Source organism: Lutra lutra, chromosome 7 (genome assembly GCF_902655055.1).
Source record: "Lutra lutra chromosome 7, mLutLut1.2, whole genome shotgun sequence".
Taxonomy (NCBI): domain Eukaryota; kingdom Metazoa; phylum Chordata; class Mammalia; order Carnivora; family Mustelidae; genus Lutra; species Lutra lutra.
The window spans coordinates 53,695,620-53,722,018 of record NC_062284.1 but is presented as its reverse complement, the minus strand read 5'-3'; the positions used below and the strand labels follow the sequence as shown (position 1 = coordinate 53,722,018).

Sequence of the window (26,399 nt, the reverse complement as noted above, 5' to 3'; positions counted from 1 at the left end):
AGATATGAGCAAAGTGCCAGGAACACACAGAGAAATTCTCCCTGAAGGTAATTGGGGAAGACTTCCCAAAGGGAAGTTGAGCTAAATTTAGGAGAATGGATATTGAGGATGCTTGGATTAAAACCAGAGTGGGACAACGGTTAATGCAGTAAAAACAGATCTTACTTAGGAGCTAAATAAAAAGGGGAAAGGAACTTTAGTGTAGAGCCGGGCTCAATTCTGAGTACAGTAAGAACAAGAGGGATTTACAGCCAAGGAGAGCGAGTTGGGGAAGTGGGGCAAGTCAGTGGAAGGGAAATTACTAAGAGAAACTTTGGGGGTTGGGATGGATTCTTGCTAAATTGATCTCGCAGAATTGTGTTTGAAGGCAGGACAGATAGAAGGCAATCTGATATCCCCTGGGGGGTGATGGGACAGGAGGAAGTTTGATCAGACACTGAGATGGGGGGGTTATCAGATATCTAGTGTGGTGGATTCTCACCAAACTGACTTAGCAGGATCCTTTCTACAACTGGAGTCTGGAGAACAAAGCCCAGGGATAGAGCCTAGCTGGAAAGGGGCTCAGAGATTCCCATCTAGTGGCTGGTCTAGGAGAGTGTCCAGTCATCTGTTACGTGGTGTAGAGAGGTGTGTGTGTGTGTGTGTGTGTGTGTGTGTGTGTGTGTGTGTGTACATATTATGTGTGTTGTGGAGGGATTAATAAGGGTAAGTGTTGCAAGTACAAGGACACAGAACTGCGAAATACTGTGACCTTCTGTGAGAATTTCAAGAAGGTTGGGAGGGGATGTGTTTGGGAGGACCACGGTGGTGAAGGAGGACACTATATACTTGGTTAACACATCTAGTTTATGTCTTAGGAGCTCAAGGAACACTTGGGAGACACCCAGGAGGAGAGTGCTTTGATGTGGTTTTGTTGTTGTAGACTCATCACTCTGGCCACACTGTAGAGGGTAGATTGGTGGGCAGTTGAGGAGACCACCTGTGAAGCTCTTGCAATGGTCCAAGGAGAAAATAATGAGGTTGAGTGATTAGAGGAGGGCGCCCTTGAGAAAGATTCTTCAAAAATGAACACGATCAATTGTGTGACTGGTTTGATGGTGTTGTGGGAGAGGACAAGTCATGTCAAGAGGGAAGACACTAGGATGACTTCCAGGCTTGAAGCAATGGCAGGTTATTCAACAAAGAGGAGAGAAACAGGAAAGACATGAATTTGGTTTCGATAGCATGTTGGGTTTACTTTGGTGGGAAAATCCTGCAGACAATTGGAACTGTAGGTGTGAACTTCGGGAGAGACCGTGGCTGGAGACATACAGACTTGAGAGTGACCATCTATGGCTGGGTGAGATCTCCCAAGGAAAGAGCGTGGACAGAGGGGAGGGGAGGCCCAGGGAAGCATTCACATGGGAAGAACATAGAACACAAGTAGCTACAAGGAGGACTGAGAAGGCATAGTATAGGCAAAGGGGAAGCCCAGAGAGGAAGGAATCTCTGGAAGCATCTGGGTCAGACAGAGTGGGTTGTAACAGTATGGTGCTTCCTGGGAAAAAGGAACCTCTGGGAACAGCCCCTCCTGGGGGACGTGTAGTGAATTCAACTGTGGTACCTTATCCACATGCATTTTTATGATAGATTTCAATACGACTAGTTCTGGTACTGCTGACTTCACACTTGTTCCTTTTCCTTTTAGGTTGTTTTGCCCCCTCACCTAGAAAAGATCCGAGATAGACTGGCTGAAAACATCCACGAGCTTTGGGGAATGAATAAAATAGAGCTTGGCTGGACTTTTGGCAAGGTCTGTGTTCCTGTGGCCAGGCTGAGATGGAGAGTTGGATGGCCTCGTTACTGGGGAGGGCTCTTGAAAGACTCGAATGAGGGAGGAAAACACATGAGCCAAAACTCACTGCTTCTTACTACCCGCTGTGTAGCCTGTGCTCCAAGTCTTGCTCAGTTGTCTAAGTGCAGTCAAGGGCACTGGGGAGGCCAGCTCTGCACAGACAGAAGTGGGGGTTTGCCTCCCTTACTTGGGAATGGTTTCCTTTTTTAGGGGAATATTGAGCACAGTTGTTCCCCAACACCTCCTTCAGAACTCTCATTATTCCTTTCCCCTTCAGAAAAAGCTGTCCGCTCTGCATGAAAGGCCCAAAAAAAAAAAAAAAAAAAAAAAAAAAGGCTGATTCATTGTTTTGGGTCAGAATTTGTTTGATACAGTTTTCAGATGATCACGAAGATTAATAGACACTCAGAGGAGGTTACAGAATCTCTTGCACTAGAAAGCATTTTTCAAAGAGGATATAAATTGACTTTGTTCTGTGGTTTGTGTAAGGTCATGTCTGAAGGCACAAGGATAGGTGAGGTGTGGCATTTCCTATGACCCTGACACACTCAAATTATGCACATTCCATTCTATCTTCGTTACTGAAAGGGCCCCTGTGCTCCAACACTTGGGTACTGACGGAGCTACCATAAAGGATCCCCATTCTATGTGACTACCTCCCTGCTGTATGCTTTTATAATACCACAGACCTCTGCTTGGGAGAACAACTCAAAATTGTAATATTACATTTATTATTATGACTATTTTATTACTGCTCTCTACTCCATTACACTGTATTCTTTTTTTTTTAAAGATTTTTATTTTATTTATTTATTTGACAGACAGAGATCACAAGCAGGCAGAGAGAGAGGAGGAAACAGGCTCCCCGCCGAGCAGAGAGCCCGATGCGGGGCTCGATCCCAGAACCCTGAGATCATGACCTGAGCCTAAGGCAGCGGCTTAACCCACTGAGCCACGCAGGCGCCCCGATTACACTGTATTCTTTATGGGCCTGGGGCTATCCCGGCTCCCCACTGAACTCCTGCTGTCTAACTCAGTACCTACCACATAGGAGACACTTAACAAATGTTTGTTGAGTGAATGCATTAATTAGTTAATGTCTGGATCTATAACTATCCAATACAAAAGTCGAGAGCCACAAGGAACTATGGAGCCCTTGAAATGTGACTAGTCTGACTTGAAATGTGCTGTAATTCTCAAATGCACTGGATTTGGAAGACTTGCTATGAAAAGCTAATATAGAATGACTCAAAAATGATTTCTCAGACTTGAAATGATTTCTCGGGCTTGTTAAATGATAATATTTTTAGATATCTAGTTAAATGAAATATATTACTAAGATGAACTTCACTTGTTTATTTTTGTTCTCATGTGGCTACTAGAAAATTTGAAATTATAAATGTGGTTCACATTGGTGGCTGACTTTGTATTTCTGTTGGACAGCTTCTTTAGTCTTTTATTTTCTGAAGAAGGCTACCAAGTGGGAGCATTTTGGTTCCATGAATTTGGGACAGGCAGAAATATGGCTGCCATGTATAAAATTGTTTCTCTATAAGAGTATATTTTGGATGCAGACACTTGAATAGAAACAAATCCACAGAATCATATGGTTTTGCTCATGTGTGGAATATGAGAAGCAGCACCAAAGATCGTAGGAGAAGGGAGGGAAAACAGAATGGGAAGTCATCAGAGAGGGAGTCAAACCATAGAGAGACTCTTGACTCTGTGAAACAAACTGAGGGTTGCAGAAAGGGTGGGGGTGGGAGGATGGGGTACCTGGGTGATGGGTGTTAAGGACGGCACATGATGTATTGGGCACTGGTGTCATAACCAACTGTTGAATCATTGAACACTACACCTGAAAATAATGATGTACTATATGTTGGCTAATTGAATTTTAAAAATTTAGAAAAATAAATCCACAGAGCACAAACCACTAGCAACTCAGACTGCGTATCATCGACTAGAGAGGACATCATCTATTTGCCTATCTGCAAATAACGGTCTTTGTCTTGCCTGATAGGGATTGCCTGGGTGATGTTTCCAGGCATTTCCTTTTCCTTTTCCAGGGCATTGCCCATTGTCAAAACTCAAATTACATTTTTCCTTATGTTGTCATCTAGATACGGGATGACAATAAAAGACAACACCCCTGTCTTGTGGAGTTTTCAAAGCTGCCTGAAACCGAGAAGAATTATAACCTACAGATGTCAACTGAAACCTTAAAGTGAGTGTTTAATTGAATTGAATGTGGACTGAACAGTGAGTGGGTGATTTAATGCCTTATAACAATACTGTGAAGGTATGTTTCTTGCCTTGAAAACATGATACATTCTGATAAATGAGCGGCAGTGGTGATTATTCCTGCCACAGGACGAGTTAGCATGGTAAGGAACATATCCATCATTGTTACTGATCAACCCAAATGCAGGTGAGGGGTCTTGCTGTCTTGCATTAAGCGGACCCTTGTCCTCTCCCTCTGTCACGTTACAGGACCCTCCTGGCCCTGGGGTGCCATATTGCTCATGTGAATCCAGCTGCTGAGGAAGATCTCAAGAAGGTCAAATTGCCCAAAAAGTAAGTGATTTTTTTCAATGATTGAAGACTTGCATGCTTCAGTCTGAGTTTTGTAACTGGGAGGATGGGAGGTCCATGCACAAAGGCAGGTGATGGCCCCAAATGCTAGATAGTGCCCGTTGAGGACGGCTTTTTTGTAAATTCCAGGCAGAAGTTTGCCACAGTTCAGGTGTTTCCAGGCTTTCCCTCTTTCATTCCTTCAGTGAGGACCTACACTGCTATTGTTATTTCTAAGCCTGGAGATGTGGCTCTCGGGGGCGTTGGCGGGGGGAGGTGTAGAGAGTCTTTGGCCTGCAAGAACACTACCTGGCATGGAACTTGAAAATGATTGGTAGCCACAGCGAAGATTCACTCTCTGGCATTGGGCCAGCCAGATAAATCCTTTGTGGAAGTGGTTGTCTCTGCCAAGATGGACTTGGGCCCCTAAATCTGCCTGTGCCCTATTCTCCCTCTCACCTGGACAATCACAGCGAGACCCAAGTTCTCACATGCTCAGGTGTGTGTTCCCTGTCACGTCCCCTGGCTCACTCGTTTGCCCTCCATGCACCAGCCTTGGGGGCACATGCATTCACACGCACGTGTCATGATTACCTCTGAGCCAAGGCAGTGTCAGCTTTAATCAAATGCTTATCTTCCCCTTCTTCCCTGTGAAACTCCTAAGCTGCCAAGCACCACCCATAGAGGCAACTCCAGATGCTGGGAGCCGCACATCTGTGAGGCAGAAGCTGGAGGAGTGACCTGCTGGTCAGGCTGCTGGGGTCAGCGCTCAGCAGTCAGCCCATGCTGACTCTGCCCAGGATTGGGCATCCCACAAAGGTGGATAATGGGCAGTATTTAAGGCCCATAGCAGACCCTGCATCTTAGGGTGCTCAGCAGTTCCTATGTAGACAGAGCCCTGGTCTGCAAGTCAGCACATTCAGGTTCTGGCTGTGAGGTGGGCACGTGGTGGCTCTGGGGCCATGAGTTCCTCCAGACTCCTGTTCTCACATAGCTACGATCAGCTCCTTTCCTGTGAGTCACTCCACAGCATGCCCTGGCCCTCTCCATTCATGCAGTGTATCTACCTGGGCTCATACTCAGCCATTTCCTGTCTTCACTTGAGCTATCAAATTATCTACCAAATTACAGACATTTGAGGCTGTGGCTCCTGGACTGAACAGCAAACAGCACTTCCAGCTCACAAATTCTTGGAGGTCGTGATTTTCCTTCTTAATTCCCAAAGTAAGGGTTTAACTTTCTGAGGCTGAATGACCATTCTCCACTGATTTATAAGAAACCTTTTGGCTCAGGTCTTGCCCTTGCCAATTTGGTTGTGACCTTTGCTGTTGTGGAAGTGGGTTGAAGGGGCTGTGCCTAGCGGCACAGCACACTGAAATGCCCCTCACGGGTCAGGCTCACAAATAGTCTTCTTAGAAATGAGGCCAGATTGCATTAACCAGGCACTTTCTCCAACACTCAGGAATCTGTGACATGCATTGGCAAAAATGATTGTTGGTAGGGACTTCATCTAAGGACTTGAAAGAGAGCTGAGTTCTCCATTCTGCCAAAGGGTAGAACCTGAGACTGAAGCCTTATTTTCCTGGTATTCTTACCATGTGCTCAGATCTGTAATGGGGGAGTCCTAGAGATCTGTCCAAAAATATATATATTTTTCCTTGTAGCTATATGATGTCCAATGGCTATAAGCCAGCCCCTTTGGATCTGTCTGACGTGAAGCTATTACCTCCTCAAGAAGTTTTAGTGGATAAGCTTGCAGAAAATGCACATAACGTTTGGGCCAAAGACAGAATAAAACAAGGATGGACCTATGGCATCCAACAGGTGAGAAGTCCCGGGTCAAGCCTGCTGCAAATGCTAGGAGATGGGGTCATCCATCAAAATGCCATTTTACTTTGGTGGGTATTAGATTGGAAGATAGAAGCTGCCCTTGCACTCTATCCCTCATGCCTCAGTGCACTTGTTATTTATAGAATCGGGACTGGATGGAATTTGTAATGGTCACATTGACATTAACTCTAGGCAGAATTCCAATTTTTGCAGAAATGGATAGGCTTACCTTTCCTTTGTTAGCCTGGTTCACTTATGATTGTGTTCCCTTGTATGTGCCCATTGGCTGCCTCTTCCCTCATTCCCTGTCTTGCTGTTTGCATCATGGAGAGCTGAGCTTTCATGCCACTCTCCAAGGCCAGAGTAAGCCTTCCGCAAATCAACACAGTAGGTCAGCAGTGTTTCTTCAGTTACCTGCTGAAGGTGAACAGGAGGGGAAGGAAAGGGGCAAAACCAGTTTGCCAAGAAGCCTGTGCCCCTTACTTTAGCCCATCGGGCCAGGATTCCTGGGCACAGTTCTTGGCTTACACAGGAGACAGCCTAAGAACCAGGGCCCAGCAAAGAATTAGATGGAGTTAAAAGCCATACCATCCTTCCTTAAAGTAATCCCTCATCTCCTTAGGTACCTGGATTGCTATCAGGGAAGTTTAAGGGTAATGGTGTGTACACGTGTATATTCATGTCTTAGCCTCCAACTCTGCACATGTCTGGAAACCCAAGAAGACCACAGCTATGGAAATCATGGCAGAAAGGGAGAAGGGGACTCAAAACAGTGTCATATTTGTTTATGATGACTTAGGACCGCAATCATTGCCATTGTCGTCTTAGTCCTCCCTAAGGAACTGAGGAGGACTCTAATACAAATGTGTGCCTACTATAAGGAAATGGACCCCCTGTGGTTCTGCCACCTTTTCTGATGTTTCTGGGAGCACAGGTGTTTCTCTGCATTGTTTCTCTGTGAAGAGACTGTTGTGAGGAGACTCGAACAGTTTAAATCACGGTGTGCTCCTCCATAGGGGAATAGTTACGTAAATCCCCATCTGCCTTGACTTGGGAATAGATTTCTAACCAATTTCATGACACTTCACTTTATTCACAGGCTGGCATTATTAAAATGTGTTTTTCTGAGAGTTGATGGGGGGAGGGGGGTTGGGAGAGGGGGGGTGGGGTTATGGATATTGGGGAGGGTATGTGCTATGGTGAGTGCTGTGAAGTGTGTAAACCTGGCGATTCGCAGACCTGTACCCCTGGGGATAAAAATATATGTTTATAAAAAATAAAATTAAAAAAAAATGTGTTTTTTAATGCTAGCTTTAAACATTAGCAAAACCTTTCCATATATATTCATTTAATCCTAAAGAGAAGTAGTAAATGAGTATATTGCTAAATATCAAGGCACTGGGGGAAGAAGAGCTGGTCAGCTGACAGCAGGGAGCCAGGACTGTGTCCAGCAGTATGTAAGTGGGACAAGCTCTTGGTAAAGACAAACTGTATTTTCTCAGAGCCTCTTTTCTCCGGCTTCACACAGGATTTAAAGAATAAAAGAAATCCCCGGCTGGTGCCATACGCTTTACTGGATGAACGTACCAAGAAGTCCAATAGGGACAGCCTTCGTGAAGCTGTTCGCACATTTGTTGGTTATGGCTATAACATTGAACCTTCAGACCAAGAACTGGGTGAGTTGAGATTGTTCATTCTGGTCCCGGTTGACTCAACTGGTCCTCTTCTGCAGAACTGCTGACTTTGAATAAGTCCAACATGTACTATTAGAAATGATACTTGTACCAAAGAGCACTGAAGTAAATGGTCTATTTTAACAAGTGGGGGGAGGAAGGAGAACCATGTTTAAACTCTATGGTAAGCACTTCTGTGGCCCAATCCCACAAGGAATAAGTGATCCTACAGTTTAGCTGAGATTTGGGGGATATTTGGTCACAAAACCAAGTTACCTTTATTTCTCTTATCTACCAGACACGTGAATGTAGCTTACTTTGGGGCCAGATTGTCTCATTTCACAATTGAAACTGATTAAAATCACCAGCCCATAACTGATGGACATGTCATATCATCCCATGCCCAAGGAGTGCTATAGGCAAATTAGGGTAGCATTATAAGTGATTAAGAGGATACATTTGGCCTAAGACAGATCTGGGTTCAAATCTGCTCAGCTTATTGGCTCTGAGACCTTGAACAAGTAAACCTTTCTGAGCCTCAATTTTTTCATTTGTAAAGTGAAGACGGTGTTACCGACCTCATAGGATTGTTGCTATGTATAGTTTGTAAGGGATCTACACAAAGTAGTCACTCTGTGTGTTAGCTTATATTCTGACTATGATATGATGATAATGGCGATTATTCTGTTAGGAACAAAATGTCATGTTGGGTAGTGGGAGGTCTGTCGTCTTTGTTGTTGTGAAATTCTTTTGAGGAATGCTACCTAATTATTAAAGGCCTGTGTTCTCTCTACCTCCTGTATCCTCTGCGGCTCTCCTTCTCACAATAGCTGACCCAGCTGTGGAGAAAGTCAGCATCGACAAGATTCGATTTTTCCGGGTGGAGCGGTCTTATGCAGTGAGATCTGGAAAATGGTATTTTGAGTTTGAGGTGGTAACTGGAGGAGACATGCGCGTTGGCTGGGCCAGGCCAGGTTGTCGGCCTGACATTGAGCTGGGGGCCGATGACCAAGCCTTTGTGTTTGAAGGCAGCAGGGTAAGTTGGGATGGTGTCCGCATATTCCCAGTCCAAGTTTCTCTGCTCCAAACATTTCCCTGGAAATTGGAAGTACTGAGTGTCTGGATCTCTGGCTTCAAAGTGAGTCATCAGCACCACTGGCTAATTTAGATCATTGAGTGACCAAGACCTAGCTATGGTCACTTTGGTCTTCACTTTGATAAAGGGGAGGATTGTGTGCCCACATCCTTTCTGTAACTTCTGTATCTGCCCTTGGACTTGAGCCCATTGCCTCTGTTCAAGAGGAGGGTCACAAAGCACAGTGTAGCTAGTATGTGTGGAAATCTTACCACTGTGTCCCAGAGCGAGTTCTGCTTGCTGTCATGGCCAGCTAGGTGTTGGGGGACTCTGGCTACCTTTTCTGATGAACCTGTGGAACATGGTTTCATTTATTTGTAAGATACATCATTCTTCCATGTGAGTTGTCCCTGGTAGAGGAGTGAGTACCTTGTAGAAAACAAAGTATATATAAACGCAGTTAGGAGAAATTGCTCATGGAGTCATTTCTTCAGCTAGACTGGGGATTTTTGAGACCTCCAGTCCTCTAACCCTGCGGTCTTGTTTCCTAGGGCCAGCGGTGGCATCAAGGTAGTGGGTATTTTGGACGTACGTGGCAGCCAGGAGACGTGGTTGGATGTATGATTAACCTGGATGATGCTTCGATGATCTTCACACTGAATGGCGAGCTGCTGATCACCAACAAAGGCTCTGAACTCGCCTTCGCTGATTACGAAATTGAGAATGGTAAATTTCCCACCTTCCCCCACTGCATTCCAGCTCTGAGTTGAGGGAAAATCCAGGGAGAGCTGGGTGAGTTCATCTACCTCCTTACTCAAGATGAACCATCCTTTGCATATTTGAAAATCTGGTGGCATACTATCATTTTTGAAGAGTCCGGACAAACCATGGTGATACTTGGTACGGACAGCATAAATGCAACTTGTGAACTTCCAGATAGCTTAAGAAGCTCTCCTCGGATTCCCAGCCCTGCACGTTGGCATGTTAAGGTTTCCCAGTGTTACAGAGGAAATGCTAATTGCATATGGACTTAGGCCCTGGGAGAATAGAAAAGTCAATGAATTAAAGAATTATCCTTTTATTCTGATTTGAAATGTCATTCTGCTTGTTTGTGTAATTGAACTTGATGCTTTGGTGAGAACCACTCAGACACAAAAGTTCGACTTCGCTGTTCCTTGAATGAAATATAATTTATTTTGAATTCAGACATGCTGGGAAAGCCAAGCACAGTTGCACTCATTAATGGCCCTGAATAGATGGCAGTCGGGCCATTGCCTCTGGCTACACCGAGGGGACGTTGGTACTTCTCATTTCCCTGTCTGCATAACTACATCACGTACCAACGTGGTTGGCCGCGATAGGAGTTAAGGAGCACTGCACTGTGAGTCAGCTGACTCACTCCTGACAAGCTCTGTGACTCCTAGAGACTCTTGGCTTGACCTCTCTGGGTTTCACTTTCTTCATCTATACCAGAAAATTAGAAGATGGACCATACAAGTTCCAACATCCTTCTCTGTTAGAAAGTTCTAAGGCAATGACTTAATATGCACTGTACGTATGCCTCTTTGCTTGGTGCTGGCCCACTCTCTCTTCCTTATAGACGAGGATGAGGTGGAGTAGTTGAGAAGGCAAGAGGGTGCTCCGGGTCGGATGACCTGAGCTCTCCCCCTGCTTCTAACCCCCTCCACCTGTGACATCTTGGGTTGACTTTGCTTAACCTCATCTCTCCCTCTGTGAATGATCAGGGCTCCTGTTAGCTCTAAATTTCTGAAACTCCACAAAAAGAAACCATTTTCATTTAGAAAGCTAAAAAAGGTAAAACTACTTAAGAGCAGCAGAAATATGTGTAACTGAACGTAGAATAACGTAAATATTCTTAACTTACAGTTTTAAACTTGATAAATCCCTTTCATGCCTTTTATGGGCACCTGTTATCCATACCTCACTGTACTCTAAGAGAACTATAAAGCCACATATTTGGGGAAATAGAGAGGTTGCAAGTCAGTGTCTTTTCCTAGAAAGACAAGATGACTGAAGCTAGATGGGGTCATATTTTCGTGCCTTCTGCAAAGATTTAAAAGCAAGGTTTTAAAGAAAGAATCCTGGTCTCGGAGACCTGTGGAAAGACGTTGCCAGCAGAGAGAATGACCTCTGTGTCACTCAGAGGCACAGCAGAGGAAATGTGTAGGACAGAAGGGCAGTATAGAAGGCCCCCTCTGACACTGAGCTTAGGAAACCACTGTCTTCCAAGTACCCACCACACACAGCGCTCTCATCTTGAGGCCAAGAAGAGAAGGAAGGACTAGAAGATTGAGGCTCATCCCTAAGGAAAGTAGCTCCCTAAGGGAAAAGCAGTCCAAGGACCAGTGACCTTCTCCTGGCCCCACTGTGTAGGAACCAGGGGAAGTTACTTCCCTAGGAGTCTTTGGTCTCACAGAAGGAAGGGCTAAGAATCTTGTATGTGGTGCAGAATTATAACAACTTTGTAAAGTCCAAAGCCTTGCTGCTCAAAGTGTGGCCCAAGCGTAAGAAATGCAGGATCTCAGGCCCCCATGCCACACTGCTGAACTCCAGTGGTTTGCACATTAAAGCGTGAGAAACAGTGGTCCAAAGTATATATAAACGCAAGCAGTAACAGTGTGAGGGGGCTCGTTTTCTCATTGTAAAATTACATGACTCACAAATATGAAAAGAGAACTCCTAACACAAAGTAGTAGATTAGAAATGGCAAATGAGGAAGACAGAAAGGAAATTCTAGAAATACAGGCTTGAAACTGAATGTGAGATAAAGACTTCGAGAAGTCCACCTCTAAGAAGCAGGGTATTCCCGTCTGAGCATATAACTACAGTAAGAATAATAGTGTCTGAGTAGTGTGAGTAATAGTGTAGAATCGGAAAATGGCAGGAGAGGGTGTGAGAGTCTGGGAGATTTGTCTATGGAATTTATGGAAGACAAGGCTGTGAAGATAGGGAAGGTGCAGGTGACAGCCTTGAATACCAAGACTCAGTCTTTTCATTCAAGAAATTTGTGTTGTCGGGATGCCTGGGTGGCTCAGTGGGTTAAGCCGCTGCCTTCGGCTCAGGTCATGATCCCAGAGTCCTGGCATCGAGTCCCGCATCGGGCTCTCTGCTCAGCGGGGAGCCTGCTTCCTCCTCTCTCTCTGCCTACTTGTGATTTCTCTCTGTCAAATAAATAAAATCTTAAAAAAAAAAAAAAAAGTTGTGTTGTCAAACTTGGGCCATGCACCCTTGGCCTTGACTCTGGGACATGGGAGCTATTGTAGGGTTTGAGCAGAATGCTATAAAGAAGCGGGATGTTTTACGGTAACTGCTTTTCGAGATCATCTGTGTTGTAATGCCAGAACTGCCTGCTAGACCTTTTGTGTATGGGGACACGATCTGACCTTCAGAATAACAAAGTCTATTATCAGTGAGCTGTTTTATAATGGAATTGTACCGTATGGTGTTAACATATTATGCTGTAATATTGTATTGCACTTTAATAATACAGAGACAAGATAACTGGAAGGCTCTTTCCATTCTGTGATGGCTCAGGAGTCTGCAGAACACAGTTGAAAGGAAGTCAGCATGCCATTCTTTGGTAACAATAGCCTGGAGGCCTAGAATAGCCCTCTAGCTCTGGCTCTCTGCCTAAGGTGGAAAGAGACAATAATTCTTGCCTTGAGCTGTTATGAAAAGCAGATGTTGAAATAAAGCGTTTTGTACACAGTAGCCCCCACAAAGCAGAATCCCCCTTGGGCTTGTGTTCTGGTGGCCAGCATCTCAGCCTGGATTCAGGCCATTCCCTCAATGGGATTGGTGCTGGTGGGAAGTTTCTAGTCCTTCGGGGGAAGGAGTAGGGACAGGCATTCCAACGCAGGGCTATTTGCCTCTGGGTTATTTATAAATGGTTGTCTCTATCCTCTTCTGTATCATAGCTGATACCCCTTATCTGCCTCATTAGGATTGTCCTAATCATTGTTCCCTACTCATATCTCCGGCCTGGACCATCACAGTTCTCTGTGTTGTCATCTCATAGCTTCTGGAAGCTCAGAAGCTTCGCTGATGAAACCTTTGCTATTAGTCTTCTCTTTTATTCCACTTAAAGGAAAGGGAGCTACAATTCTGAACGCCCTGTTAGGCCTCAGAACGTGACGTGGGAGCACGGCTTTCTCCCATGTGGCTTCTCTGCCAAGCACTCCCCCGGGAGACAAACTGCTCTGGCGTAGCTTTGGTGTCTGCAGGGACGGCCTCCCCCGCTGCTTCTTCTGGGGGCTCAGCAGGATTTCACAGACTCCCCCAGCTCTGCTGGCAACACCCCCACAGGTGGCGGAGGAAACATACCTGCAGGAGCTGTCCCTGCCATCTGCAAGCGTACCACACAGGTGCCGGGGGTCCCCCGCCATTCTCGAAAGCGGCTGGAGCAGAGGCACACCACCTCTGGTTTCTAGCATTGGCTACAAGGCTCATGACAACCTACATGCTGCCTCTGAAAGCCACCTTCCTGAGGCTTACTGAGAGAAGGAAATGCATGGGGACAGCCCATGCTACTGGAGTGAGACTCTCAGAAACTCCCAGGGAAAGTCCCAGGCACTCCTCTAATCCCTGGTCTCCAAGATCACAGTTGTTCCTTTACCAGTATGAGCTGCTCTCCAGTCTTTCCGCAGCTTGAAATGGATTAACAAAAGGTCCCTGATTTAGATCTTCTAGGGAACCAGTTTTTGTTTCTTTTTCCCGCTGAGCTCCTGAGTTAGATGGCCCTCCTGGCTCTCCCTTTTCCTAATCACAGAACTAGTCAAGGGGCTTTGTGAGACAAGATTGAGCAGAACCTGGAGTCCTCTGTGGGATTTAAATGCCTGTGCTCTTGCCGTCCTCTCTTGGAACAAGAACTCTCCTTGCATCTTAATTCAAGGTAATGCTATTTGCGAATTTCCTCCAGAAACCTCTTCAGAAATGTCAGCATACTGGGCCTTCTGGGTGGTGCGGTCCATGGAGCGTCTGACTCTTGGTTTGGATGGGGTTGTGATCTCAGGATCACGGGGTCAAGCCCTGCATCAGGCTCCATGCTCAGCATGAAGTCTGCTTGGGATTCTCTCCTTTACCCTTTGCCCCTCCTGCTCATTTTCTCTCTCTCTCTCTCTCTCTCTCTCTCTCAGGTAAATAAATGAATCTTTAAAAATAATGTCAGCTTATTGTACCTTATAGGCTGCATATAGAGAAGAGCATTTCTTTTCCCCTTTATTTTTCTGTCCTCTTACTTTTCCAGTTTCATTTGAAGCCAGGGTTAACTGAATTGTGTGCAAAGTGCAAACGCTTGTTTATGAGAGTCATTGCTCACTCTAATGCCGTGTGACCTTACCAAATGGATCTTTTTATCCAGATTTATTCCAGGAAGCTATGTGGCCACTTGAGAAGTAGCCCTTTTCATCTAAGGGGCCTTTGTGTTTGTGGGCCTCCCACTGCTTTATTTGGAGGCAAACTGGTCAAGGACATAACACTTAGGGAAAGTGAAGAAAAACTCACAAAGCAAGTCGTGGTAGGTAAGAATTAGAAAGCAAGCATCCTGGCCTTAGTCCCCATTGCTTGCTCTGGCCTGCTTCTCTGACAGCCTTCTTCACATGCTGGCTCTGCATGTTTACCAGGGGACAGACCTTGAGCAAATTCAGCTTGCTAAGCCTCAGTTTCCTGTTCTGTAACATGGGCATAACAATGAGCCAGATCTGCAGAGCACTAAGCCCAGTGCCCGACACCTAGAACGTACTTGATAAATGTTAGCGGATGTGGTTTATCATTATTGTCCCCCCGACCCCACCCTTATCTATCGGTTAGAAAGTTACATGACGGGGTGCCTAGGTGGCTCAGTGGGTTAAAGCCTCTGCCTTCAGTTCAGGTCATGATCCCAGGGTCCTGGGATCGAGCCCCGCATCGGGCTCTCTGCTCTGCAGGGAACCTGCTTCCTCCTCTCTCTCTGCCTGCCTCTCTGCCTACTTGTGATCTCTGTCTGTCAAATAAATAAATAAAATCTTAAAAAAAAAAAAAAAAGAAAGTTACATGAAATTTTAATGTCTCAAAGAAAGGACTTTTAGAGAGGGAAAGGTCATGAGCTACAGTCTCTCAACTAGCTGGAGGGAGCTGCTGATTCAATGTATCTAGGTATCAAGTGGTCTTCCCTGGGAGAAAGTGAAGGTATCTTAGGAGGATTAATCTTTGCTTTTGGTCCTTTCTTGGCTTTCTCTTTCCTGAACCAGGCTTTGGATCTAGCTTCTTTTCAGCTGTTTTACTGAGCTGTCCCATCTGTGCCCACTCGGTCCCAGGAGGTGTCCGACAGTCTTTCCCCCATGGCTGTCCCATCTGTGACTGGTGCAGCTGTGCCTTCTCTCAGGCTCTGCTCCACTCTCCCCTGCAGCAAGGGCTGCTGTCCTATAGGTATAGTATTTGACTCTGATGAGTGCAGTCCTCTGCCCGGGACGTGACTGCTATTTAAAGCTGGGGCATTCATCCCGTGGAACATTCATCCCTTCTCTTGCACACTGACTGGCAGGGGGTCTGTGAGTCAGAGGACATGGGATCTTGTCCCATTTTGTTACTTGCCCTTCTCATGACCTTGGTCAGGTCCATTAGCTCCTCATGTCTTCAGTTCTGTCCTAAGTGAAGTGCTGTTCGCTTTGGTGATATCTTAGGAATGAAGAGGAGCCCAAGTCCCTTAGAAAAAAGACATCACACACACATTACCTGTTTTTTTTCCACGTGTGTGTTACACCGCCTGGTGGTCTGTGACTAGGAAGTTATTGATGTGACCTGAGTTATTCACAAATCGGGCTTTTGTGTCACTTGCTCATGCATTCCACCACCCAAGTCAATAGAGAAGAAGACAGGAGAAGACCAGTATTCCTAAGATGTCCTTTCTCTGCTCACATCAGGGTGACCCTGCTTTGTGATCTTAGCTCCAAGTTACATCTACTACGGTAGCAGTTTTCTGGGTTGTGTTAACCCCTTTAGCAGAGGCCAAAATGCAGTCCTGGGAGTAGTGATGCCTTCCAGCAGAACATTCACTCTTCACTATTCTGTTTTTGTCCCTTTTTGTAGAAGTTCCTTGGGATTAGGATAATTTTCTTCCTTGACATCTTTTCCTAGTGCATATTCCTCTGTCCCAATGGGAACCCAAGAAATATTGCTAAGAGGCAATGCTCATTCCACACTGGAATCTGATTTCCAAGGGTCCCTTACTTACAAAAAATCGACATCTGCAGAAAGAAGATGGTTTCCTCTATCACGGTCCCTGGCACAAAACTACCAGACGCATAGTGCCACTCTGGAGGTTGCATGATGGGGTGCTTATCTGAGCTGTCCATCCACCTGCCCGAGGGCCGGGCCACCCCCTACTCTCAGCCCTCAGTACCCCTGAGTGGAGGCTGCTGCATGATCATCACCCTCATTAAAGCTCTACTACTTGAGATGATACCAAATGTCTCAGATAGCGTCCTAAATGAGTGGACAGTTTCCGAAAGCAACCAACTTAGCCTGTGAGCGATTTGCTTTTAACTTCTGTGATTCATCTACATTGAAACTTTGTGCCTCAGGCCTTGGCATGTCAGCACTGCCTCTAGGAAGAGTGGATTCTGTCCCTGGTTTCTACCGACAAAAGCTCTTACGGTTGAATGTAAATTCTCCTGAAGTTGGCCTTTACATTTCCGCTTACATAAACACTCCTGTCTTAGGAGTGACACCAGTTTAGTTTGTGCCGGCTCCAGCCCTGCTTTAGCCACCAGACTCCGAGCCCTCCTCCCCTTCCAAGGACTCTCCCTACGCCTGCCTCCCGCACCGCCACCCCATAATTAGTGCTTTCCCAGCTCTGTCGACCTGTCAGTCCACAATTATGATTTATAAATATCCCACAGACAAGAACAGCAAGCAGTTTGAAGTTCTGCTCTGGAATATTCTGCATGGCAGATTGTTAATATGACGAGAATCGGGAGTAAGCTTGGAAAGGGACCGTAAGTGTAGGAGGGTAGGAGGAACTGCCCACGGCTTCTGCTGGGGAATCTCACCTCCTGCTTGGGTGGGGCCCACAACAGTAGGCTAGGGGCCTGGCAGTTTGTAAACAGTATTTTGTAAACCAGCAGAGTGCACATTCAGAATCAGACTCAAGACGGGAAGAACCTTAGATCACCCATTTCGCCGGGGAAGATGCCGAGACATTGGGCTGTTTGTACCAAGTCCTCTTTTAGGCTCCTTGTGTTGTTCTTGGCAGTGTTTTAAAATTTCCCAGGGCCTAATGTCAATTTTAATGAAATATAGATAAAGAATTTTACTTATCCTCTTACTTTTCCAGCTGATACATATTTATACCCTAAGAATAATCTTGGTTAGATGATTGTTTCTCCTCCAAATCATGTTGAACCAAAGTTAGGTCTTTTCCCCAGACACCAATGGCAGCCTTAGATTCCGTGTGACCTCCTACAGCATCTGTGTGCCAGACAAAGGAATGTGTCCCCTCTTTCCTCCTGGACCCAGAGTTGTGAAGAAAGCCAAGGTCTGACTTGCTCACAGCTTCCTGGAATGGTTCTGGGGGCTGAAGAAGGCTCTCTTCACCCTTGTGCAGGATTTGTGCCCATCTGCTCCCTGGGACTGTATCAGATTGGCCGCATGAATCTCGGGATGGATGCCAGCACCTTCAAGTTTTATACCATGTGTGGCCTCCAAGAGGGCTTTGAGCCTTTTGCTGTCAACATGAACCGGGACGTTGCGATGTGGTTCAGCAAGCGCCTCCCGACGTTTGTCAACGTGCCAAAGGATCATCCCCATATAGAGGTAATGTTACACGTCGTGGATGGCCCTGGCAGGGCAGGTGGGCCAAGGCGCTAAGCTCCTGTTAATGCTCCTGTCAACAGGCAGCTGTATACCAAAGTCCATGCCCGGGCTGCCTCCCAGCCACCGCCTCGCTGGCCCTCCGAGCTGTCATTGTGGGCATGTTTACTGTGGCAGCTCGGGGGCACCTTGCAGATGGCACCCACCATGCCGAGACATCCTTGCAGATCAGTCCCTGGGCCTTTGGGTCACTGTATTTCCTCCAGATGTTTCTGTTCTGCTGTCGCCATATGAGTACAGTGTCCAAAGACCTTACGTGTTGCTTTCCTGAAAAATTTCAGTACCTGTACTCAAGATGATATGTCCCAGACCTAATTCCTTGCTCATTACACGATGTCTTTTAGGTCCTATATATTTCTGTGGGACCACATCCAATGTTTTGAGCTGACATGTAGCAGTTGATTATGATACCCTCATCTTGTAAGAAGGAGCTAGAGGAAATTGTAAGGAGCCTGATATGTGTGCTGGTTCTACATCTGCTTACCACTGTTTTCCAGTGCCCACCATGGTTTTGTTCATGGAGGGCGGGGGGGTGCTGCTAATGGAAAGTCAGGCAGATCCCCTCCCTTAAAGCATGAGACCCAGTAGCTTGCTTCCACATGACCATAAGTTCCCTTAACTCACCTTCCAGTGCAAACCCAACAAGCACCAGCTCTTAGTCCTCTCCTTTTCCCCACAGTCTTAAATAGTAGAGACTTCTCCATATAATTCTTACATGGTCAACACTTGAGAAAGCTGGCTCATAAACTTTTGAGGTCAGGAACCCCTTTGACAAACTGATGGAATCTGGAGACCCTGTTAGAAAAATATAAACATCACAAAAAAAAAAAAATAGGTAAGGACACTCAGAGACCTCAGGATAAGAACTGTTCTCTAGAATGTAGGGAGTTACTTAGACCATAAAAAAATTAGTATAAGTCTTACTTCACCTCCCCTCCCCCTCCCCCACCATACACACGGACATTTTAAAAAACCCAGCTTTGCTCTTTCCTCCTCCAGCCCCAGCCCTTGCAATGCTGTGCCCTGGTACTGGGAATTTCCCCAGTATTTAGAGGTCCCTCAACCCTCAGGCTGTGACTGGGATGGGGCTGGGAAATGTGCCAGGTGGGAGATGACCTCTCCGAGGGTACCGTAATGTCTTTCCTAAAGCTTTGGGCTTTCTGTGGTCTTTTTCCTTAAATAGTCTTTTGCCTGCTGACAATGGAAGTCTTTGGAAACACTTTCTCCTTTAGCCACTCGCTCCCTGACCTGAAAGGTCATTGTCGGCAGTTGACAGACGGTGTCATCCAAATACCACCCTCTCTGTTACACCTGTTCTCCACCCTTGATCTTGCAGAAAACCCTGTGGGCAGGTTCTGAAATCTCTCATTTCTTCGGCCAGAGGCAGATCTGTTATTTTCTGTGGAACAGGATCCAAGTAATAGTGAGAGGAACAGTTTGGCTCTCATTGGTGATAACTTTTAGAGTTCACAGAAAGCCATGACACATGGAATAGCAATGAGGGAAGGAGGGACAAGGTCAAGGCAGGCACCCAGGTGTATCAAGTAAGGACCCATGATGTTTCCAGGTCGTGAGGATCGATGGCACCATGGACAGTCCTCCATGCCTCAAGGTGACCCACAAGACGTTTGGCACACAGAATAGTAATGCCAGCATGATCTACTGCCGCCTGAGCATGCCCGTCGAGTGCCACTCCTCCTTCAGCCACAGCCCCTGCCTGGACAGTGAAGCATTCCAGAAAAGGTGAGGGCAAGCCCCGCCCCCACCCCCGCACCACTCTCACAGGTCCTCTTCCTGTGTGTAAAGTTGGCTTTTCCTCTCTGTTTCTTGCTTTGCGGGAGCACAAGTGGGTCAGATTCTCTCTGCTTTCGGTCAGGTGAAGAAACGGGAACGTATGTGTGTGCATGTGTGCGTACACAGGCACGGGGTGGGTATTGGTGCAATTCATAGTTAGCAGACAGGTCAAGCCAAACAGGGTCACGTCTAGTGGAAAACTTTCTGCTCTTCTTGAGCCCTCTGGGTCCTCAGGCTCCTTGAAGCCTACAAATCCTATGTTTCTGGAGGAAAAGGAATATAAGTGCATAAGAGGGTACAATTGTCGTTGCTTTCGTGTGAAATCAAAGCCTCTAGAGGCAAATACTGCCTTCTTTGTGTAACTGTGGCCAGTGTCCAACCCAGACTTCTTCCTTTCCTGATAAGGAATATGTTCCTTGCTGTTTTTCTTTAATGTCTATTTCTTTTTTTTTTTTTAAGATTTTATTTATTTATTTGACAGAGAGAGACAGTGAGAGAGGGAACCCAAGCAGAGGGAGTGGGAGAGGGAGAAGCAGGCTTCCTGCTGAGCGGAGATCCCGATGTAGGGCTCGATCCCAGGACCCTAGGATCATGACCTGAGCCAAAGCAGATGCTTAACGACCACCGCTACCCAGGCCCCTTTTCCTTTAATGTCTATTTCTAATCATTGATGTATGTCTGCTCCTCTGGAGCTGTCTTATCCAGATTTCCTCTAGATTTTCCCTTTGTACATGGTTTTAAGCAAGTGCAGCTGCTTGAAAGAACAGGACGGGGTATTCAGAGATGTCCCTGCCCACATGATTTCAATCTTCCCTCCCTCCCCCTAGCTCTGACTTACCAGCTGGGCTGAGAGACAGGAGTGGGAAGTCAGAACTTTGGCTTGTGGTAACAGATTACAAATGCCCAAGACCAGTTGGGATCGCTCATGTATAGGAAATCATTTTCTAAACTTGCCTTTGTCATTAAAGGTAGATCAACTGCCTGTCAGAGTTGCGGAATTCTCTTTACAGCTGAATAACTAAAACATGGGTTATCTTCCCCCCCCCCCAACCCCTGCCCCAGGAAACAGATGCAAGAAATACTCTCTCATACGACAACGGTAAGTAAATGTGCTCAATTACGGTTTTAATTATTTGATTCTTTGTTGTGCCTGGTAATATGCCCCTTACAGCAAAGATTTGTCTAGAGATCCTGTTTAATTGCCAATTACTGTGTCTTTTAATATCCATATTGATGCTTCCAGAACACATCTCCGACATTTCTCAAATGGGGAAAAGGAAGACAGTCATTCAGTACAAAGCAGAAGTTCCACCTGGAGCTCCTAATTGGGCACCATTGTGTACTTGTGCCCATTGGTCAACAGGGAACAGCTCTGCCTTTCTGATTGAAATGAACGGGGAGTGGCGGGGAGGATCTTTCATAGAGTCCTTTTGTTTGTTCTTTTATGTAAACTTCTATGAATCAACTCTCCCATCTCTCTGAGCAGTGCCAGGAATAATGTTGAAAGCAATCAAGTGAGAAGCAGGCGCAGGGACGAGTCCAGATGATGGAAGCTGATTTTTGTCCCTTTTCTCTAGCTAGACAATAGGCAGAAAGCAACACTTGCTAATTTCTTTCTTTCTCTCATTCTTCTTTAATTACCCCCACCCCCCCGCCGCCAAAAAAAGGCTTTGGAAGAAATGCATGTCACCCCTTCCATAAAGTTATCCTGTAATTCCCAGGTGGTGGGTTAACCATGATCAGGAATAACATTGTTGCTACGAGATGGACAATATGACGCCCTCTGAAACACAGGGCAAATGACCTGTCCAAGGTCATACAATTAACAGCTGCCAGTGGCAAGATTCAAGCCCCAGTTTGTCCGGCTGACTCTCATCTCCCAATCAACAAAACACAACAGACTGCACATAAAAGTAACTTCATTGAGAATAGATGTGCTCGATTTCATAAAGAAAACGGTGAAGTGGTCCCTGAGGTCAAGTGCTTTAGCTATTAGCATGGCATGGTGGGACACCGCACAGATCGTAACAGCGCCCGCCGAGAACTCCTGCAGTTCTCAACCCAGCCTGCCCCCAAGCCACAGACGATGAAGGCTTTTTCTTCTGCAGTGTCTTTTTCATGACTTTCAAAAAACAACAACACAAATACTTTGTACTTCCCTATAGAAGTGGAAAGTATAGTAGGAGTCCCCCTGTCCTGTCTCTGAGGACAAGGGCCGTCTGTGCCTAGGAAAGGGTGAGGTTCTGTCCTGACCATTCTGAACGGCAGCTCCCCTGATTTCATCAGTAGCATCTCTGGGCGCAAACGGTGATAGATTAAGTGCTCGATTGTCTCAGTGTTAATGCACCATAGAAAAGGGAAGAATAAGGAAGCCAGATTCTCTAGTCAGCCCATCCTAAGTCTGGGGTGCAGCACCGTTCAGCTCTAGAGCTGTGTGTACTTGTTGAGGAAAGAGAGCCAAGTGGGCTTCTGTACTGTTTCTGTCAATTTTGCCGCCCCCCCTCCCCCGCAGCTGGGGACCATTCACTTCCTTCTGTGGTCTCTCCCCAGCAGTGCTACTATGCAATCCGCATCTTTGCTGGACAGGACCCCTCCTGCGTCTGGGTCGGATGGGTGACACCAGACTATCACTTATACAGTGAAAAGTTCGACCTGAATAAAAACTGCACAGTGACTGTCACTCTAGGGGATGAAAGAGGACGGGTCCATGAAAGGTAAGGGGGTCTCCTAGTGGGCGGGGTCAGCCACCAGGCTCCTCACTTCCTCCCACCCCCCCAGCTGTCTTATTTCTCCTTCCACCCAATACCCCGAAAGAAGGAAACATCCCCATGTCTATGAAAAAGGCAAAGTGAGGCACAGGTTTAAGAATCCCTCACCAAACAGGGAGTACTGTGGCAGAAATGTTATTGGTGAAAATCTAGGCTAATTTCATCACATGTGTAAAATATGACCCATGGGTGGGAGAGGCCAATGGACAATCGGGACACTGTGCTCCCTCTCAGACACATCTCTCTGAGTTCTGGGTAAGCCCCAGTTTTGACAACATCAAAATGAGACAGAGAAATATCCCTGGGTGCTTGAAAGAAGTTAATTCAGAAGAAATGAGAAGATGAACCACATCACATAGCCACTCATTGACTCCAAACTCCTCATCCTAAGGATATAAGGTGTCTAAAGGCATAAAGAAACATAAAAGAGGAACAGCAGACTCATGAATAATAACCACTGATAGAAATTGGGGCACCTGGGTGGCTCAGTGGGTTAAAGCCTCTGCCTTCGGCTCAGGTCATGGTCCCAGGGTCCTGGGATCGAGCCCCTCATCGGGCTCCCTGCTCGGCAGAGAGCCTGCTTCCTCCTCTCTCTCTCTCTCTGCCTGCCTCTCTGCCTACTTGTAATCTGTCTGTCAAACAAATTAAAAAAAAAAAATTTAAAAAAAAAAAGAAATTAGGGATCTTGTGGGAAAGCATATTTTAGGTATACCCATGGCTTTCCACTGAGTTGGGAAGAGGTTGGGAGGGGATTGCCACCAGAGAAAGAATCTCTGGCCAGCCGTGCCCCAAAGAGACCCAGGAGACCAGGCTTTGTGTCCATCCAAGTGAGACTTAAGAGAGTGTTTCCCAAACAGACATGTTTTCTAGTGTAATAAGTTGTTTCCCAAGCTGGTCTTTATCCCTACAAATTCAGGAACGTTTTGTAGCCGATGTCCTTTCAATGGTCCTGGTTCATCAAAAACTGGTGGCCAGAGAGGTCCCCACGCATCGCTGTGTCATGCGGGACCACTGTGGGCAGGTGGTGAAGAGCAGACTCTAGAAGCAAACTGCCTGGGCTTTAAACTGGGTTCCAGAACTTACAAAAGGTGGGACTTTGGACCACTTAACCTTCCTGGGCCTCAGTTTACTCATCTATAAAATGAGGATGATATAGGCCTCTGCCTTCGGCTCGGGTCATGATCCCAGGGTCCTGGGATCGAGCCCCACATGGGGCTCTCTGCTCAACGGGGAACCTGCTTTCCCCTCTCTCTCTCTACCTGCCTCTGCCTACTTGTGATCTCTGTCTGTCAAATAAATAAATAAAATCTTTTAAAAAAAAATGAGGATGATAGATCCAGTCTCCTAGAGTGATATTAGAATTAAATGAGATAATGCATAGAAAAATGCCTGAAATAGTGCCTTGATCCAGGCACTGAATAAGCATTACTCTTATTACCACTCCTAAAAGTCTTATTGCAAGACCCAGAATAGATGCTATAAACAACATCCCGTGTCTTGTTGGGTTAGAAAGGAAGCAGGCAAAAGACTTTGCTCTTTAGCCAGAAGAACCAAAGGTAGCTGTGTCTATCCCAATTGGGTTTATTGCTCGAGTTTGCTGGCTCCGCCACACCAGTCAGATTACTTGATTTATCGGAGTATTTATCGGATCACATTTATTTTGAAAACCGACAGGTTAGCATCTAGAACAAGACCCAGGAGGTAGGAGGTACTCAGTAGTTCTTAGTTCTTTGTCTCTCATAATAAGAAATAAATACAGGATCGATTTTCAGATGTTTGGAGGCATTTCAAATTTGGATCTTTAAAACATGACTAAAGCATGGCACTTTCCATTCCCACAGCTTCAATTTTAGGAATTGAATTCGACAGTAGGCATCCATGGACCTAGTACTCTCATCACTAAAAGGCAGGAATAGTGTGGCTACAGTTTAATCTTTATGGCAATCTAGCAGTGGCTGTCACTCTTTGGAAGGGGCATTTTGCACCAGCCCAGCCTGAGGAGCATTCACACTGAGAAACTAGCCCAACTGGTACCCCAAAGGAGAGAGTGGGAAAGGAGGTGAACGTAGGCTTACAAAGCACATTTCTGGTCTCGGGGCGGGGAGGGGGCAGGTTTTATACATTGAGAGCTGGAAAGAACCTTGGAGAATTCTAATCAAACCTTTAACTTTCTGAGGTCAAATCTGATTGACTTTAGGATTTTGAAGCTGCATTAAAGCCTTAGGAGGGAACCAGATTGTCTCTCTCTTGCCCACAGTCATGGCAGCGGGCTCTGAGAATCACCTCTGCCCCCATGCCATTTCTCCAAAGCCCACCCGGGATTTGCAGTCTTCAGTTGAGGAATCAGGCTTTGGAGCCTCCGTGGCTGTTTGGGTTTGCTCTTGGCTTTTAAATATGAATACCTATAATGGAGTTTACACTGTGGGGAGAGGGAGACAGCCAGCTGAGAAATGCACCCTAGCTGTTACTAGTTACTAGTTACTGAAGAGTGCAGGGAGCAGAAATCCCAGGGGAGGGCCAGGTTGTATGGGTCAAGGAGGTAGTTGGGCCTTAGAGACCACTTGTGACCTATTTTGCAAGTGTGTCCAAGCCTGCCATCCTCAGGATGGGGGCCTGAGTTTTCAAGGATATCACAGCCTTTTTCCCTGATGCAGATTTTTGTTCCTGCCTTTTATGCCGAATCCCTGTATAAAACAGCCTATGGTGGCTATCCTCTCTGTACCTCCATCTCCTGTCTCTGAGGTGGGAATACAACCATGCCCACGATCACTTTCCAAAAGGGGAACTGACACAGAGCCAGGAGACAGGTACCTGAACAGTATGTTCTTTGGAGGAAAGTATCTTGCTAGATTGCCACATCCCTGAATTGAGTGGTCATGCCCGAGAAAATTGGGTTGAAGCTGGATGAATTTATTTAAGAAAAAAATTGTTGGGGGCTGACTGGAAAACTTCATCAGAAGGTTTCCGGGGCATTTCCTTGGGCTTTGACCGTATACCGTCCCAGTCCGGATTCTGTGCCTCTTCCTCTCTTTGGCTTCTAGTGTGAAACGCAGCAACTGCTACATGGTCTGGGGTGGGGATATTGTGGCCACTTCCCAAAGATCAAGTCGAAGCAACGTGGACCTGGAGATCGGCTGCCTCGTGGATCTGGCAATGGGCATGTTGTCTTTTTCCGCCAATGGGAGAGAACTCGGCACCTGCTACCAGGTAAGGGTGGCTCTGGGTTCGAGCCAGCAGTGTCCCCAGCCTGTGTGTTTACAGCTGTGCTCCTCATTTTCCAGGTTCAGCATTCCCACCACAGCCTGGGGGGTTGATGAGCCCACATGGTTCGTAAGCCATCGAGGAAAAGAAACAAGAACAAAAATGACTTCATTTTTACAAAGAGAAAATGGGGGAAAGTGTCATTATTTATTGATTGATCAATAAGAAGTCTTTTCTTTTTGTGATGGTCTCTGAAAAGTGATTGATTTATTCCGTGAACATTTCTTAGGCAGCTTTCATGTTACCTGTACCACACAGGATGCAAGATCTAAAATGTGAGCAGAGATACTCCTTGCTTTAAGAAACTTCTGTGCTCAAAATAGAGACTCATAAAAAATAACTAATGTGCCAGGGTGCATTCCTTTGGCAAAAAGGTGATTCTCATTCCTCATGAATTCCTTACAGGATCTTTTAAAAATGCATTTATATAAATGATATGTTTCTCTGTTTCATTGACTGTGAGCTCTGATAGAACTACTTGGGAAAACCGTCAGTTGCACACATGTAGGTTCACTCATCATTAACCACAAGAAGGTTTACTCTTTGAGGCAGGATTTTCAGGCTTGATGGCCAGGTAAACTTGGGAAATGCTACATATTATATCCTCTTTCTGACGCTGGCAATGAACATTAGCACAGGAGAACTTTAAAAAATACTTTAGAAAGAAACCAAGCATTTCTCTTAATACTTAACCAAGAATAGTATTTTTTTTTAAACTTTAA

The 26,399-nt window shown here is 46.0% G+C and overlaps 1 protein-coding gene across 1 annotated transcript in view; it reads left to right on the top strand.

The window, feature by feature from the left end:
• The window catches only part of RYR3 (ryanodine receptor 3), a 517,407-nt gene that overhangs the window by 305,098 nt on the left and 185,910 nt on the right, over window positions 1-26,399 (top strand). The window contains exons 21-32 of the mRNA XM_047736987.1: window positions 1,688-1,792; window positions 3,958-4,061; window positions 4,328-4,411; window positions 6,073-6,232; window positions 7,767-7,914; window positions 8,742-8,947; window positions 9,538-9,712; window positions 17,589-17,797; window positions 19,422-19,597; window positions 20,711-20,747; window positions 22,199-22,362; window positions 25,458-25,623. Coding sequence (XP_047592943.1) covers window positions 1,688-1,792; window positions 3,958-4,061; window positions 4,328-4,411; window positions 6,073-6,232; window positions 7,767-7,914; window positions 8,742-8,947; window positions 9,538-9,712; window positions 17,589-17,797; window positions 19,422-19,597; window positions 20,711-20,747; window positions 22,199-22,362; window positions 25,458-25,623 — 1,734 coding nt within the window. The remainder of the gene's footprint in view (window positions 1-1,687; window positions 1,793-3,957; window positions 4,062-4,327; window positions 4,412-6,072; window positions 6,233-7,766; window positions 7,915-8,741; window positions 8,948-9,537; window positions 9,713-17,588; window positions 17,798-19,421; window positions 19,598-20,710; window positions 20,748-22,198; window positions 22,363-25,457; window positions 25,624-26,399) is intronic.